We start from the raw sequence: 14,795 nt of genomic DNA on the forward strand, positions 1-14,795 counted from the left end.
TATACAATAAGCTTCAAAGGCATTTGGGGAAATTAGAGTTTTCAAAATCTAACTTGAGGCTAGGGCATTATGATCACATAACGTTATGATCTTCCGTCCACATTAACTGGAGAGAAAAAATGATGATAACCTCTAATCACTTTGGAGCCAAATTTAGGTAGATCAGTACTTCTTCACTTCTCACCCCACTCACAATGGAACATGTTCCTGTCATGTTCAGCTTTTTTTTTTTTTTAGACCAAACCTGTGATTTGATTGATAGAGGCTCTCCCAGTGAGGATGCTTCCTTTATCAATACAAATAAGCAAATGCTTGGAAATAGAGAGTTTTACAGTTGCCTGGGGCACCAAATGATGAAAATGGCTTGCCTTTGTTTACACAGTTGGTATGTTTCTGAGACAGAACTTGAACACAGGGCTTTCTGACTCAGAGGTTGGCTCTCTATCTACTTTGCCATAATGTCTCTCTCTGGATACCTGATTAAATCTGACTTTAGTTGACTAGGAAGGGAGAGGTTCTAATTTTATTAGGATTATATCTGGTACAGATCACCTATGACTAAAATATCTATTAAGACTGTGTGTGACATGGAATAGGAGATAAACATTCCCCTCACTTCAATGTTCATTAAATATTTTCTAGGGTAATTTTTTTCTTTCTGTAATTTATAAAGGATAAATGTAGTGTTTTATACTTTTAATTGTGGGCCAAGAATTTAAACATGTATCTAATGTGGCATAACAGCAGAGTGGAGAGAATCCTGGACTTGGGGTCGAGAGACACTGAGTTTGAACACTACTTCTAATTCTTTCTGGCTGTGTCACTCTTGGAAAGGCACTTAACCTTTCTGAAACTCAGTTTCCTCATTGTATACTGAGGATAATAACACACTACTTGCCTCATTGGTGGTTACTGTTAGGAAAGTACTTTATGAACTTTAATGTGCCATTATATCTTTTAGAATTCTTAGTAAGAGCTTAAAAAAATACAACTCGAAGTAAATGAGTGAAATATTTCTTAGTAACTTCTGAGTAAATATATCATTCCTTCCACCAGCACCAACCCTAGGCTCCCTTCTTAGGGATTGTTTGACCAATCATAAAATGAAACAATGATATTTAAGGTCATACATACCTGCACTATACTTAAACTTGCAATATGAACTAGTGAATACAATTTAAGGAATCACCTATACTATAAAGGAGTTAATTAAGCCATAATAAGCTATTCAAAATAAATATATGTGGGTTTAGAAATGAAGTTCACAGCTGAACATTTGAGGATATGAAGGGATGAAAAATATTTAGTACTTACTTGTAAGAGATACTTAAAATATAGCTAACCTATTATTACATAAGCACCAAACAGAATTTAAACAGAACAAGTTGTTTAAGTATTCAATTATACCTGTGTGACAAATCAATTATAATAAACCCAACAAGATGACAACACTCCTGTCTTTTGCAACCAATTTAGACACTACCTCCCTACTTTGAAGCACTGTCTTACTTGCAGTTTCTAAAATGTCATTTGAGCTTATCTCGTCTGGTAAGTTGGATTTCATTAGAGTTTACACTCCTGTAGAATGACAAATACAGTCTCTTGTTCCACAGCTAAAGTTTAAACTCCTGGTTGGCAGGGCCATGTTTTTCACGTCCTTCGAATTCCCCAAAGAGACTTACATAGGGCTTACATAGAGTAGGCACCCAGTAAACATCTATTAGTGACTATTTAGACCAGAAGGGAGCATGCCCTTTTATCATGCATGTGACATTAGTTACAATAGGAAAAGCTCCTCTGTAACCTTTGAAGTGTATGATTTTTTCCGTTTTGAGCCAGCTTTTTCATTCTTTCTTTTGCCTTTTCCATCTTCTTCTACTCTATCACCTTCCTCCTCACTGCTGGCATCTGCAGTATTGCCTCCTTCACCCTCAGTTTCAGAAGAGCTCTGTTGCTGAATTGCCTGAAAAATAATAAAAGATCAGCTAATTACATTGTGCAAAGTACCACAGACACACATACTCACATGGAAATGGTGATAAGAAATGGCTATACTTTAGGCATTTTACTTAGAAACAGCTTGGCTTATTCTTAAGGCTCTGGAGAGAAAGGTCTGGCAGAAAGAATTTCTTCCAGTGGCCACTTAAACATCAATGATCAGATGAAGAAGCTTTAACTCTGAAGGGACCAATCAAGTTTTGATGATGGAAACCTGCACATTAAAGTCATAGTCAGTCACAGCATTAGGAGCACTATTTACTGAAAACATTTAGCTGGTCTTCTGGAGTAGAGAGTTTGTGTTCCTAGTAGGTAATCAACCAATTAGCAGAAAGAATATATGTCTGCACAAGATCATTACAGCATAAAAGCTAAAACTAAGAGATGAGATTTGAAGGAAAATAATATAAATTCTTTACCTGGTATCCAGTAAACTTGACTCGGGGATTATTTTCTATTTCCCACAAGCCTTCATTAAATCCTTTTCTTTTGTTAGACTTTCCAAACTTATCTTTATATTCTTTATAAGGGAAAAGGTCTTTGGGCCCCAGAAATGCTCTGCAGAAAAGACATGGGAAATATAACTGTCTTTTCAAATGTAATACATCTAAACATCAACAGCAACACAGTCAAGGCATTTTTCACTTAACCCAATGAACACACTAATTTAAAAAATACTTATCAGGTAAGTAACAAATATATTTTAAGAAACAAGCACCCTAAAGTAGTTCATCAAAAAGGTAAGCACCAAAGAAAACAGTTCTTATCACTTCTTAACACCATCCTCACCCTGAAGTGGCTAGCACAGTATTTTGTATACAAAGGCTGCTTAAAGAATAGGTGTTGAAAAAATGGATGGCTGATTCTAGTCTCAGGACAATTTTTTATTTTTCATCTACTTAAGACTTACTGTAGCATAGCATAATAGATGGAGTGCTGGCTTTAGTGCCAGGAGACCTAAATGAGTTCAACTTATCTTCAGACATTTTCAGTCTCTGTAGCTCTGGATAAGTCATTCAACCCTTTGGTGTTCTAGGCAATTCAATAAGCTATGAGATACAGCGACAGGCTGACTTGCATTGGTAGAATTTCCTCATCTAGAAGTTCCCTATATCAGTGAAATCAAAGGTCCTATCCCTATCCCCAAGACTTGTTTAATGAACATTTAAGGCCCATTGATTCTTATTATACTACCAAATTTTATAAAATAAAGAGTAATATAGTGGTAGCAACATTAGATACAAAATGTAATATAACAGTAAAAATCAACTACACATTAACTAATTATTCCCCAGTAAAATTTCTAGAAACTGAAAAAAACATTGATCTTAAAAGATCAAAATGCTGCGGGAATAAACAGTAATAAACCCTATTATGCATATTAAAATCAATCATTAGCTAACATCACATGTTCTCCTCACTAACAACTGACCTTCTCTTAATCAACCATGGAGTGTCTAAGTTGTAAAAGAATTTAAAGACCACAGGATCAGAGGATTTAGGATTAGAAGGAACCTTAGAAATATTTTTCTTTATGTAAAGCTACACATTTTACAGATGAGGAAACTGAGGCCAAGAAAGAGTCACTTTGTCCAACTTCCCATTCAATGAAGAAATTATTTTTATAGCAACCATTATTATCCCTGGAAATCACACCTCAGAAGCACTCTCTGTCCCTGGGGTCCTTCTCTCTGATTGGACAGGTTCTTGCCAGAACCTCCATTTAAAAGGGGCAGCCAGATGGGCCATCTCTTCACTTCCTACCAGGCTGCACTGTTCTAATTTTCTCCAGCACCAGGTATTTTCCTGGTACCTTTGGCTTGTTTTTATGTGTTTTCTCCCTACCCCCTTTCTACTTCCTTTCATGTGTTTTTATCTTCCCCGTTAAAATGTAACCTCCTCCGTTCCGAGGAGCCCCGCTCTCAGCGGCGGCCCGGGGGCTCGCGGCCCATCAGCCTGACCCAGAGAGGCCGGCTTTGTAAAATCTAGATAAAAAGCCACCTCGGCCCAGGGGAGCAGCGTAGGGTCCGGGCCCTGGGGAGCACTTCTCTTTCCAAAGACTTGTTTTCCATTACCTGCAAAATCCCCAAACCCCTTCGCCTCCAGCCTGAGTCCCCAGTGAGAGCAAGCAGTGGGCTGCCGGACACAAAGGCCGGAGGGCAGGTGAGGCAGAGGCACCTCCCTGGGGCGAGAAGGGGGCGGGGCACGAAGACCTTGCAGGGCAAGGCCGCATCCTCCTATTCACCCCCCACCCCTCCCCCCACCCGGTCCCACCCTACAGCAGAGGGAAGGACTTGGGGTTTGAAACACCACTCGGTGGTCAAATCGGGGTCTCCAAGTCCTTCTCTGCCCCTCTTCCCAACCAAAAGGAAAAGATGCTGATTATAGGATTTTCAAAAGACTAACATGAGGAGACTGAGACGTTCACAAGTTAACCTAAGGCCACATTACAACCAAGCTAGAAGGATCTGATCTTAAATTACCAATTTCCAGTGATCTCTTAATTGACAAATCTGATGACTATTTCTCAGTCATCATCCTTCTTGACCTCTCTGCAGCATTGGACACTGTTGACCACCTCCAACTAAATATTCTCTCTTCTCTGGGTTTTCGTGACAGTGCTCTCTCATTTCTCTCCTTACCTGTCTGACCACTCCTTGGTCTCCTTTGTTGTATCATCATCCATATCCTCCCCTCTAACTGTGGGTCCACCCCAAGGCTTTGTCCTGAACCTCTTCTCTTTATATACTCTCATGATTTCATTAGCTTCTGTAGGTTTAATTATCCCCACGATGACGACAAAATGTCCAGCCCTGGTCTCCCTCCTGAGCTCTAGTCAAGCATCATCAGTTGGCTATTGACCATTTAAAACAGGATGTTCCATAAGCATCTCAAACTCAATTAAGTCTAAAACAGAATTCATTATCTTTCTCCCAAAACTCACCCCTCTTTCAAACTTCCTGAACACTGCTGAGGGCATTACCATCTTTTTGGTCACCAAGCTCACAAACGAGGTGTCATCCTCAAATGGTCTGCCTGAGTCCTGATTCCAATCCATCATCCTTGAAGAGCCAAACATCACTAACAAGTGATTTTCCCAATTTGCGGATCCAATCATATCACTCACCTCCTCAAAAATAATTTCAGTGGCTCCCAATTACCTCTGTTTGGCATTAGGAACCCTCCATAACCAGGAACCTGTGCTAACTTTTCTAGCCTTAGTTTATAATTAGCCTCTTTCAACGAATACACAGCTTAAATGACTGTATTCCTCAAGTAACCCCTATCTCCCATCTAAGTCTGCATTCCCTGTTCATTTCTACCTTTTAGAATTCCTAGCTTCTTTTAAGGCTCAATTCAAGCACCACCATCTTATGAAGGCTATATATGTACAAGCTATCTATCTCCCTCAGAGAAACTGAAAGCTCTTTGAGGGCAGGAACTGTTTCACTTTTGTCTTTGTATCTCTAGTGCTTGTAAAAAAAATGTATTCAATAAATGCTTATTGATTTTTTGGTTAAAAAAAAATAACCTCTTAAAGGACAGGGTCTGTTTTTATTTTGCTTGTATTTATCTTCCCAGTGCTTAGCACAGTGCCTGGTACAGAGTATGTACTTCATAAATCCTTGTTGACTTGAAACTGGTTCATAGAAAGTTCTTTCTTATACTAAACAAAAAGCTACTTCTATCACTGGTTCATTTACATTCTGGAACAATATAAAATACATTTTCATTCTCTTTATATATTTTTCTCTTTAAATATTTAAAGATTGTTATCACATTTTCCCTAAGTCTTCTTTCCTCCAGGCTAAATATTTTCAGTTCCCTCCACTTTTCTTCAATACAACAGTCTATAGATCAATCACTATACTGATCTCTAATCTCTAATTTGTCAAGGTTCCTCTAACAATGTATAATCCATTACTGAACGTGATATTCCAGATAGCATGTTTAAAATATGTAATGGGAATATTAGTTTCTATAATCTAGATATGATATTTCTAATAAAATCTAAGAACTGAGTTAGTCTTTTTTTTTAGCAGCTATAGCAAAAAGAATTTAATGAATGTCCCTTAAAATGAGCTTTGATAGGTGTGATTAGAGATGCAGAAGAAATAAAAGACATCATACATTCTTGTGCTTAAAGAAGTTTATAATCTAGTTGGGAAGACAAGACAAACACATATGTAACAACTGCAGCAAAATGCAAAAATTTAATTATTTTTAAAGGCTTAGTTGGGTGGTATGGCTTATAGCCATTAGAAACTTGAGGGTAGGGGACAGATAAATGTGTCCTGGAGTAGTTAACAAGTGCTTCATGAAGGAAATGGAACTTAAACTGGGCCTTGAAAAATATATAGAATTTCCTTTGGCCCAGGAATACCACTACTTGGCAATTAATCTCAAGACAAAGGGGAAGATCCCAAAATATTTAGAGCAATACTTTTTGTGGCAAAAGAAATTAGAAGCAAAGTAGATGCCTATAGCATATGAATAACAGAATATTTTTGTGCCATAAGGAATGACAATTATGAAGAATTCAGAGAAACGTGAGCATAAATATATTGTATCTACTTTATATTTATTTGTATTTATTCTCTTTTTATCTATTCTGTATGTATGTATATATACACATGTATATGTATATACTTGAGATTGTTTCATTCTTTGTATTTATATCCATAGTACCTAGCTCATAGTAGGCATTTAATACATGCTTATTCATTGATTAATTTTTATACACAGAGCAAAGTAAGAAGAAACATGAAAATATCAACATAATAACAAAAAGGAAAATAACACTCAACAATGAACATAGATCAGTGCAAAGATCAGACAACTGATGAAACCAACCTTCCTCCTCTTTGTAAAGAGGGGACCTCCACCTGTAGTTGACTATACCTAATGAGGCATATGTTGTTTGATATGGTCAAGGTGTCACTTTTGTTTTACTTAACTGTCCTTCCTGGTTACACTAGTTCTCCCTTCCCTTCCCAGCAAATGGTATATGAAACACCAAGGAGATAGGAATACATATAAGGTGTCACAGAAAAAAATGGCTTTTTAAATCAATCAATAAAGATTTATTAAGCACCAACTCTGTGCCAGGCACTGTGCTAAGTGTTGGGTATACAAAGAAAGGTAAAAAGAGTCCCTGTTCTCAGGGAGCTCACAGTCTAATCAAAAGCATATCAGAACCAAGGCCAACATTGTTAGGGGAGAAAATTCCCCCCAAAACGGCATTTCAGATGAAGAATTTAAGGTATTTGAGTGGGTATTCTGCAAGTTCAGAATGAGTCAAACAGTGTGATATGCCAGCCAAAAAAACTATGCAATCTTAGATTGAATTGAGAGGCAGAGTGTCCTGGACTAGGGAGGTGAGCATCATTGTACTCTGTTATGTTCAAACTACATTTGAAGTATTATGTTTGGTTCTGGGTACCACGTTTTTGAAGAACATTGATAAATTGGAGAGCAGTAAGATGATGGGGCCTTAAAATGTGGCATATTAGAATGGGTAAAATAACTGGGGGTGTCTAGCCTAGAGAAGAGAAGACTCAGGAGAGACATAATAGCTATTTTCAAATCTCTGAAGGGCTGCCATGGGCAAAAGGAATTTGGTTTCTTAACATCATAGATTTAGAAGGACCTTCAGAAGCCTTTGAGTCCTACCCCCTTATTCTATAGAGGAAGAAACTAAGGCCCAGGGAGGCTAATTAATTTGCTCATCACAGGTAGTATCAGAGGCAGGATTTAAACTCAGGTCCTCTTAATTCCAGACCCAGTGTTTCTTCCACAACACCTTATTCCCTGGCCTGAAAACACAATAGGAGCAATAAGAGTAAGTTTCAGAGAGAGAAATTTAGGCTTGTTGAAAGGAAAAACACCCTAATGATTAGAGTTATCCCAAAATGGAATGGAATGTTTTGGGAGATGATGGGTTTCCTCACCTTCTTGAGGTCTTACAAAAAGACTCAATGACAACTTGCTGGGTATGTTATAGAGTAGAGTATTGCTCAGGTATGTATTCGACCAGGTGATCACTGAGGTCCCTTCCAACTCAGAGATTCTGTGATTCTATGAATTGTACCACCTAGATCTGATAAAGCAAACTCTCTGAAGACATAGATCCTCTCCCCCTGAATTAGGAAATAGATAGGATACGAATCATAATTATCTGGATTCAAATTTTGCCTTGAACACTTGCTAGCTACATAACCCTGGACAACCCACTGGCCTTCTTTGGCTTCCATTTCATTTATAAAAAAAGGATATTGGACTCAAAGGTCTTTTCCAGCTCTAAGTCTCTAATCTTATGTTTTATCTCTCCTGGAATATTAATTCCTTGAGGGTAAAGGCCATTGACTTTTTAAAAAAAAAAATCCCTTACAGCACCTAGCACACTTAAATCTTTGTTGAATGAATGGGCTGAAATCTATATGAAATACTAAAAGCTCATGGACCTGTGTAGAGGATTCTCCTGCACAGGGATCACACATTTAATTAATGAGTTGATGTCCATTTAAACCTAAAGTGTCTTGCTTTAGAGGTAGTGTCAGAAAAGCCTCACATAAAGCTACATTGATAAACTGGGGAGAGTTTTCTTAACAGGGAGACCAGCTGGTGAAAGTGCCTTGAAATTGTGATATCTTAGGATGGGCAAAGGAACTGGGAATGACTGCACATGTTTTAACAATTCGACTGTGCTAAATCAAGACTATCAGTTTCTATTTTTTGCCTAATCTATTGCTACTTCTTTGCACTTTACTGCTTGGGGCTGCCTTAGGTTCCACCTAATAGCTTATTGTCTTGAACCCTGCTAACTCTGGACCATCTGGACCATGAGTTCACCTTTGCCTAATCTGTTATAACCCCTGCTTCAGCACCTAGGACATCTGGTTATTCTCTCCTGGAAAGAGCAGAGAGTTACTTCTAAAGGGTAACTGGAAGCAGTTATATTAGGGTAAGTGAGAGCCAGAAAATACACTCATACCATTATCAACTCACTCTTTTTCACCCAGTCTTCACATGTTACCACTCACCTATCTGCTCATCCAGTCTCTCATTTCTACTAGTCCACATACCCTCACTTATCTATAATATTTATCTTTTGATTGGGATTTTTGTGCAAGGAGCCATCCCTGGTATACGACAAATCTAAGGAAACTTCCCCCAGACTCTATGTCTTTGGGAGTCCTGTGTTATGATAGAGATTAAAGAGAACAGGCCACAGAAACTACTGGGTGCTAGTGGTAAAGAGAGAAGGAGGTGGTGTGCACAAATGGATAGAATGTTGTGAAGCACCCAATCAGCATGTAAAAAAGGGGCAGAGGGATGAGAGCTGGCTATTTGGTAATAACATCCCTTTCCTTTCTTCTGTACATACCCTTCAGGCTGAACACTATGCCCCTCTTACATTTCTTCCTTAAAAATCTTTTTAAATTGCCTGCCATGCTCATTTTAACTAGATTTCATTTGGGGCAACTAGAAAGCCTGGTAGATAGAGGGCTGGGCCTGTAGTCAGGAAGACCTGAGTTTCCTCATATATAAAATAGGGATAATAATAGCACCTACCTCTCAGGGTTTTGTGTGAATCATCATATGGGAAAATAATTGTAAAGCAGTTAGCATAGTACCTGGTACATAGTAAGTACTATACAAAAATGGTAAGGAGAAGGAAACAGAGGGTGACTTGCCCCATGTCTTACCTCCCATCCAAGGGTTTACCTATATTTGTTTGTTTGTTTTATCTCTCTAAATGTCCATGTACATGCATGTGTACCTATGTATATATTAGAGGTCATTTTCCCAACATGTATTACAGAATTGTAAGCTATCTCTGAATTCCTAGATATCACTATATCTAATCAAGTGCTTATCAGCAGAGGATTTGTAGAAAGTGGAATGAAAAAGTCAGCATCTCCTTAAGAAGATGAGAATCACCAATGTAGCATAAGGCTTCTAACCAAAATGAGGCTTACAAAGCACTGGCAGGGGCTGGAAGGGCTATGTGGTTCTGAGAAATGAACTTATCAAAGGCCTCATATTCAGATTCTCAAAGAGTTCTTTTATCATCTTTACCCTCCAACTCTACTGAACCTTAACTAGGGACACAAGATTAACAAGATTTTGGATCCTAGCCAGTCCAGCAGCACTAATACAGCCCAGTCATCACAATACATCTCCATGGGGTTTGACCTGTATAGGGAATGGATTTGCCCAAAGAGTTTTCTTACTTTGAGCTGTAAGTGAGGCAACCATAAATGTGGGCAGAAGAAACGTTTCAAGGGTGTGCTGAAAAACAAGGTGGTATAGCAGTGCACATTTGGGAAGCAAAACCAGCAGAGTCCAACTTGGTGTATGGCCTGCAAGGATGGAGCAATCACATTTAAGGAAAAAATTCAAGTCATCTGTGAGTCTAAGAAGCAAAATTCGAACGATGATGAGCTGTGCAAGCAGAGGCTGCTGGAGAGGGTTGAAAGTTGTATGTGCTTTAAAAAAAAGTGCGATAATTTCTGGCAAATGTGGCCAGGATTTCTTATAAAAAGCATTCTGATTGCTACTAAATTTGGATGCAGAGGGATTCCTGAAATACTTAATTCATTTTTAATGGAGGCAAAAACTCTACTTCCTGTTCTGGATAGTGGAGCAGGTTCATATTTCATTTAGCAAGGAAAGTGACACACTTTGTTAGGCATCATTTCCTATCTAATGCCCTCTTAAAAGGCTGAACTAGATGATTTCAAAGACCTCTTCCATCTCTAAAATTCTATGATTCTATTGTGTTAAGGGAAGGAAGAGGTGAGGAATAAAAATACCAACAGCTGACATTTACCGAGTACTTTAAAGTTTACAAAATGCTTCCTGTACAGTATTTCATTTGATTATCACAACAATCCTGTGAGGTAAGCATTTTAGGCAAAATGCTCTAGGATAATTTTGCTAGTGTGTGAAAGAGGAAGCTGTGATAGATATGCAGCTTGAAATTTATAACGAGATGTAAAAGAATCTTAAGTAGTCCTCTGTATACCCAAAAGCCCACCATTAGTAGCTGTGTTCAAAACTGTCTTATCCTTGAGGGCGAAGAGTGAGATGGTACCTAGGATACAGGTTTCCTTCCAGAAGGATCACAGAGCACTAGCCTCAGGTATACAAGGTGTGGGCAAGGCTTCCTTCTCTCAAGACAAGATTAAAGAATGTGCCAGAGTGGTAGAATCAAGAGTACTAATTATGAAGCTAAACTTCATAATTTACCTTGCCTTGATTTATTATTTTCACTCCTTGGTTTTCCTATAGTTAAAAGCAGTTAAACAACAACAACAACAAAACCCTTAGAAAAATTTATAAAGGACTATTTCCTTGTTCTGGAACTAGAAGAGGACATGCTAAGACACTGTGTCTTGTTCAGCAATGGACCAGGAAAAAGAGAGACTCCTCTATGAGAATGGGATAGTTTTTATATTGGAGAAGTAGGCAGTCCTACCCCACTCTTTGGGGTTTGAAGAAAAGACAAGGGAGCAATCTGGAATCTATGGTAGGACCAGAGATACATACAGGATGTGTATGAACACTGGCAGAGGGTCCCCATATTTTTGCCAGTATCTAGCTGAAAAAGTAATGCCATTCAATACCAAAGATATTCACGTCTTAAGATAGAGATGTTTATTGTTTCATATGTCTATTCTAATGAAAAGGCATTGTTTTCTGTTTTGATCAAACTGGTTTTGATAGCATGTTAAGTTGTAGCTCCTTCATCAACAATATTTTACCAGATTAAAACCAAAAGTTGTAATCTGATAAGACACTCATTTTTAAAGAACATGGCATTTTTGTTGACTTACGTTTCATGGGTGCCAAAAAAGAAGATTGGGTACTTATTTGCTGGAGGCTTCACAGCTCCCTCTGGGAGTTCATCAATCTGTCGAGGATAAAATTACAGAGGGTTGTTATCAAACATTCAGATAAATCATGTAAATCAGGTGAATCTCATATAGGGATGACAATTGATAAGCACTGCTCTTTCTGTGACTAATTTCAAAGCACAGTGACTGTTCTGCTGCTCATAGACTAAGATTTTGTTGTTGTTGCCATTTAATTATATGCCAGAGAAAGAATAACAGGTCACTGCACTGAGAAGCTAGAAATACAATGTCACAATTTGATTCTAAGTCACATTTTTAAATTTCAAATTAGATATTGTCATCAAGATAGATCACTTAGCATATCCAGCTCAGTGATTCTCAAACTTTTTAAATGCCACCATTCATTCTCTCAGGTTCCAAATCAACTCTCACTAAATAACTCTACAGAATTTAATTAAGCTTCTTTCTCAAACAAGTATTTTAAAGAGGTGTTAATTAGTAAATTATTTTTAAAATTCACTAATTCAGAATAAAGGAGAAGAGAATATAGTTTGTTTGTTTTTTTTTTTTGGCTAGGCAATGGGGTTAAGTGAGTTGCCCAGGGTCACACAGCTAGTAGGTGTTATGTGTCTGAGGTCAAATTTGAACTCAGTTCCTCCTGAATCCAGGGCTGGTGCTCTATCCACTGCACCACCTAGCTGCCCCCAAGAATATGGTTTGAATAAATGAAAAATAGTAATTTAGAATATTTGCAAAGAATTGTAATTTTAATACTTTCAATTGTATTACTATCACTCATCCCAAACCCAGCATGGCATTGCAGAGACAGAGCTGTCATTAGAGTCATAAAGAAGACCTGGGTTCAAATCCTACCTCTGCCACTTTTACTGGGTCACCCTGGACAAATCACTCAACTTTCAGGTAACTCTCTAACACTGTAAGTTGTAAAACAGTTATTTATGTTCATTGGTAGATGTAAGGAAATCCAAAACAGGCGTTCCCTCCATCAGTGAAGTCACATATCTGAACTAACCCCCTTGTCAAATCCCAAAACTAAACCCAACAAAATATTGCCAATGGTCCTGTATAATCTGTGTTACTGAGTAGATAAGCACTTGTACATAATAGATTGTCCTATGCAACTAATGCTAGTTTGTAATGAAATGCTTAAAATACTTTGCTTTCTTCAGTAGGTTATGTGACCACATGAAATCTTATTTACATTACTAATTTGCTTAGTAAACTCTTTTTTTCACAGATGACAGAAAGATGACCTTGGGCAAGTCATCTCATTTCTCTAGGCCTTACTTTCCTTACCTATAAAATGAGGATGTTAAACTGATATTGTCTAAGGTGCCTTCCAGTTCTTAATCTATGATCCTATACATTGGTAAGGAGAAGAGGGGTTTTCCATAAGGTAGGGAACAAAATATCTTGGCCAAGATAAGATGTTTTCTATCTATTCAGATTATAAGGTAGACCTAATCTAGGTCTATTCTGCCTAAAATTGGAATCTGATTATCTTATTAAATTCATGCTACCTAACGTCAGCTAGGTCTTCATTTAACAACCCTTCCATTACTCCATGATTGACTGTCATCCTTCCCTAATGGTTATTGCAACTATCCTCTCTCCTAGAACCCCTTATTTCAACTATTTCTTAGGTGACCTTGACATAAGCTTTCATCCTAGGTTTCTCCTCCATTTTATGGCCAAACTCTTAAAAAAGAATTATTTATGTTCCTCCAGTTCGACTCTTCTCACTTTTCAGACCTTGCATATCCTCTCTTTGTCATTTAAAGCCCTTGTAATCTGGCTTCTAGCTTCATCGCTTAACTGAAATTGCTCTCTCTAAGGTTGACAAAATTCTCTTAATTGCCTATTCAAACAGCTTGTTCTTAGTCCTCAACCTTTAACCTTGCTAAAGAATTTGACACTTACTTCTCAATACTTTCTCCTTCCTGAGTTCTTTTAACACCTTTCTCCTGATTCTTTTGGAATCTTTCTCTTCCTAAAGGCTAACTAAACTCACATGTCACTTCCTTCACAAAGTCTATCCTGATCTCCAGTTGCTAGTACCCTCTCCCCACCAAAATTGCTTTGCATTAATTTTGTATATATTTTGCTTTTCCATATTTGTGTTCATGTTATTAATTCCAACATAGAATGAAAGCTCCTTGAGGGCAGAGATTGGTTTTGTTTGTTTGTTTTTGTTTTTTTTGACTTTTTATCCCAGCACCTAGCACATGGTGGAGACTTAATATAATGCTTGATTGATTTATTGAGAAAATTGAAGTCATCTGCTATGAACTCTTCCTTACCCCACACCTCAAAATTCTCCTCTATCTCCAAATTGTTTTTCTTTCTTTTTTTCTTTCTTTACTCTGGTCTCTAAAGAGATATCCATTCTCCTCAAGACCAACCCCTTTCAATTGTGCCCTTGATCCCATCCCCTCTCTTCTCTGACAGGAACTTAACCCAATAACCATTATCTCCCTATATATTGATCATTATTTTCCTCTTTCAGAGTCAATCCTTTCCTTTCTACTGACTCCTTCTTTGCTACCTATAAACATGCACATATCTCCTCCATTTTTTAAAAAAATCCTTTCACTTCAACCTGTATTTCCTTCAAGCTTTCTTCTTATATCTCACCTTTATTTCACTACCACACTCCCAGAAAGAGTTATCTTTCTTTGTTTTCACCTCTTCACCAGACACTCATTTCTCACACCCTCACAATCAGGATTTTTTCCTCACTACTCTACTGAAACTGTGCTTTTCAAAGTAAACTGATGATCTCTTAGCTGCTCAATTCAATGGTCTTTTCTCAAGTCTCATTTTCCTTTACTCTTCTGCAGCTTTTGACAAGCCCCTCAGCCCATATTCTCTCTCTCCCTCTTCATCATCTATAACATCTTTCTTATTTCTCCT

General features: G+C 37.8%; 1 protein-coding gene across 1 annotated transcript in view; it reads right to left on the minus strand.

The window, feature by feature from the left end:
• HDGFL3 (HDGF like 3) overlaps positions 1-14,795 on the minus strand; it is an 82,275-nt gene that overhangs the window by 20,843 nt on the left and 46,637 nt on the right. Inside the window, exons 2-4 of the mRNA XM_027851490.1 lie at positions 11,841-11,917; positions 2,418-2,556; positions 1,805-1,963 (exon numbers count right to left, since the gene is read on the minus strand). Of these exons, the coding sequence (XP_027707291.1) occupies positions 1,805-1,963; positions 2,418-2,556; positions 11,841-11,917 (375 nt within the window). The remainder of the gene's footprint in view (positions 1-1,804; positions 1,964-2,417; positions 2,557-11,840; positions 11,918-14,795) is intronic.

Source organism: Vombatus ursinus, unplaced genomic scaffold, assembly GCF_900497805.2.
Source record: "Vombatus ursinus unplaced genomic scaffold, bare-nosed wombat genome assembly UNPS02009205.1, whole genome shotgun sequence".
NCBI lineage: Eukaryota > Metazoa > Chordata > Mammalia > Diprotodontia > Vombatidae > Vombatus > Vombatus ursinus.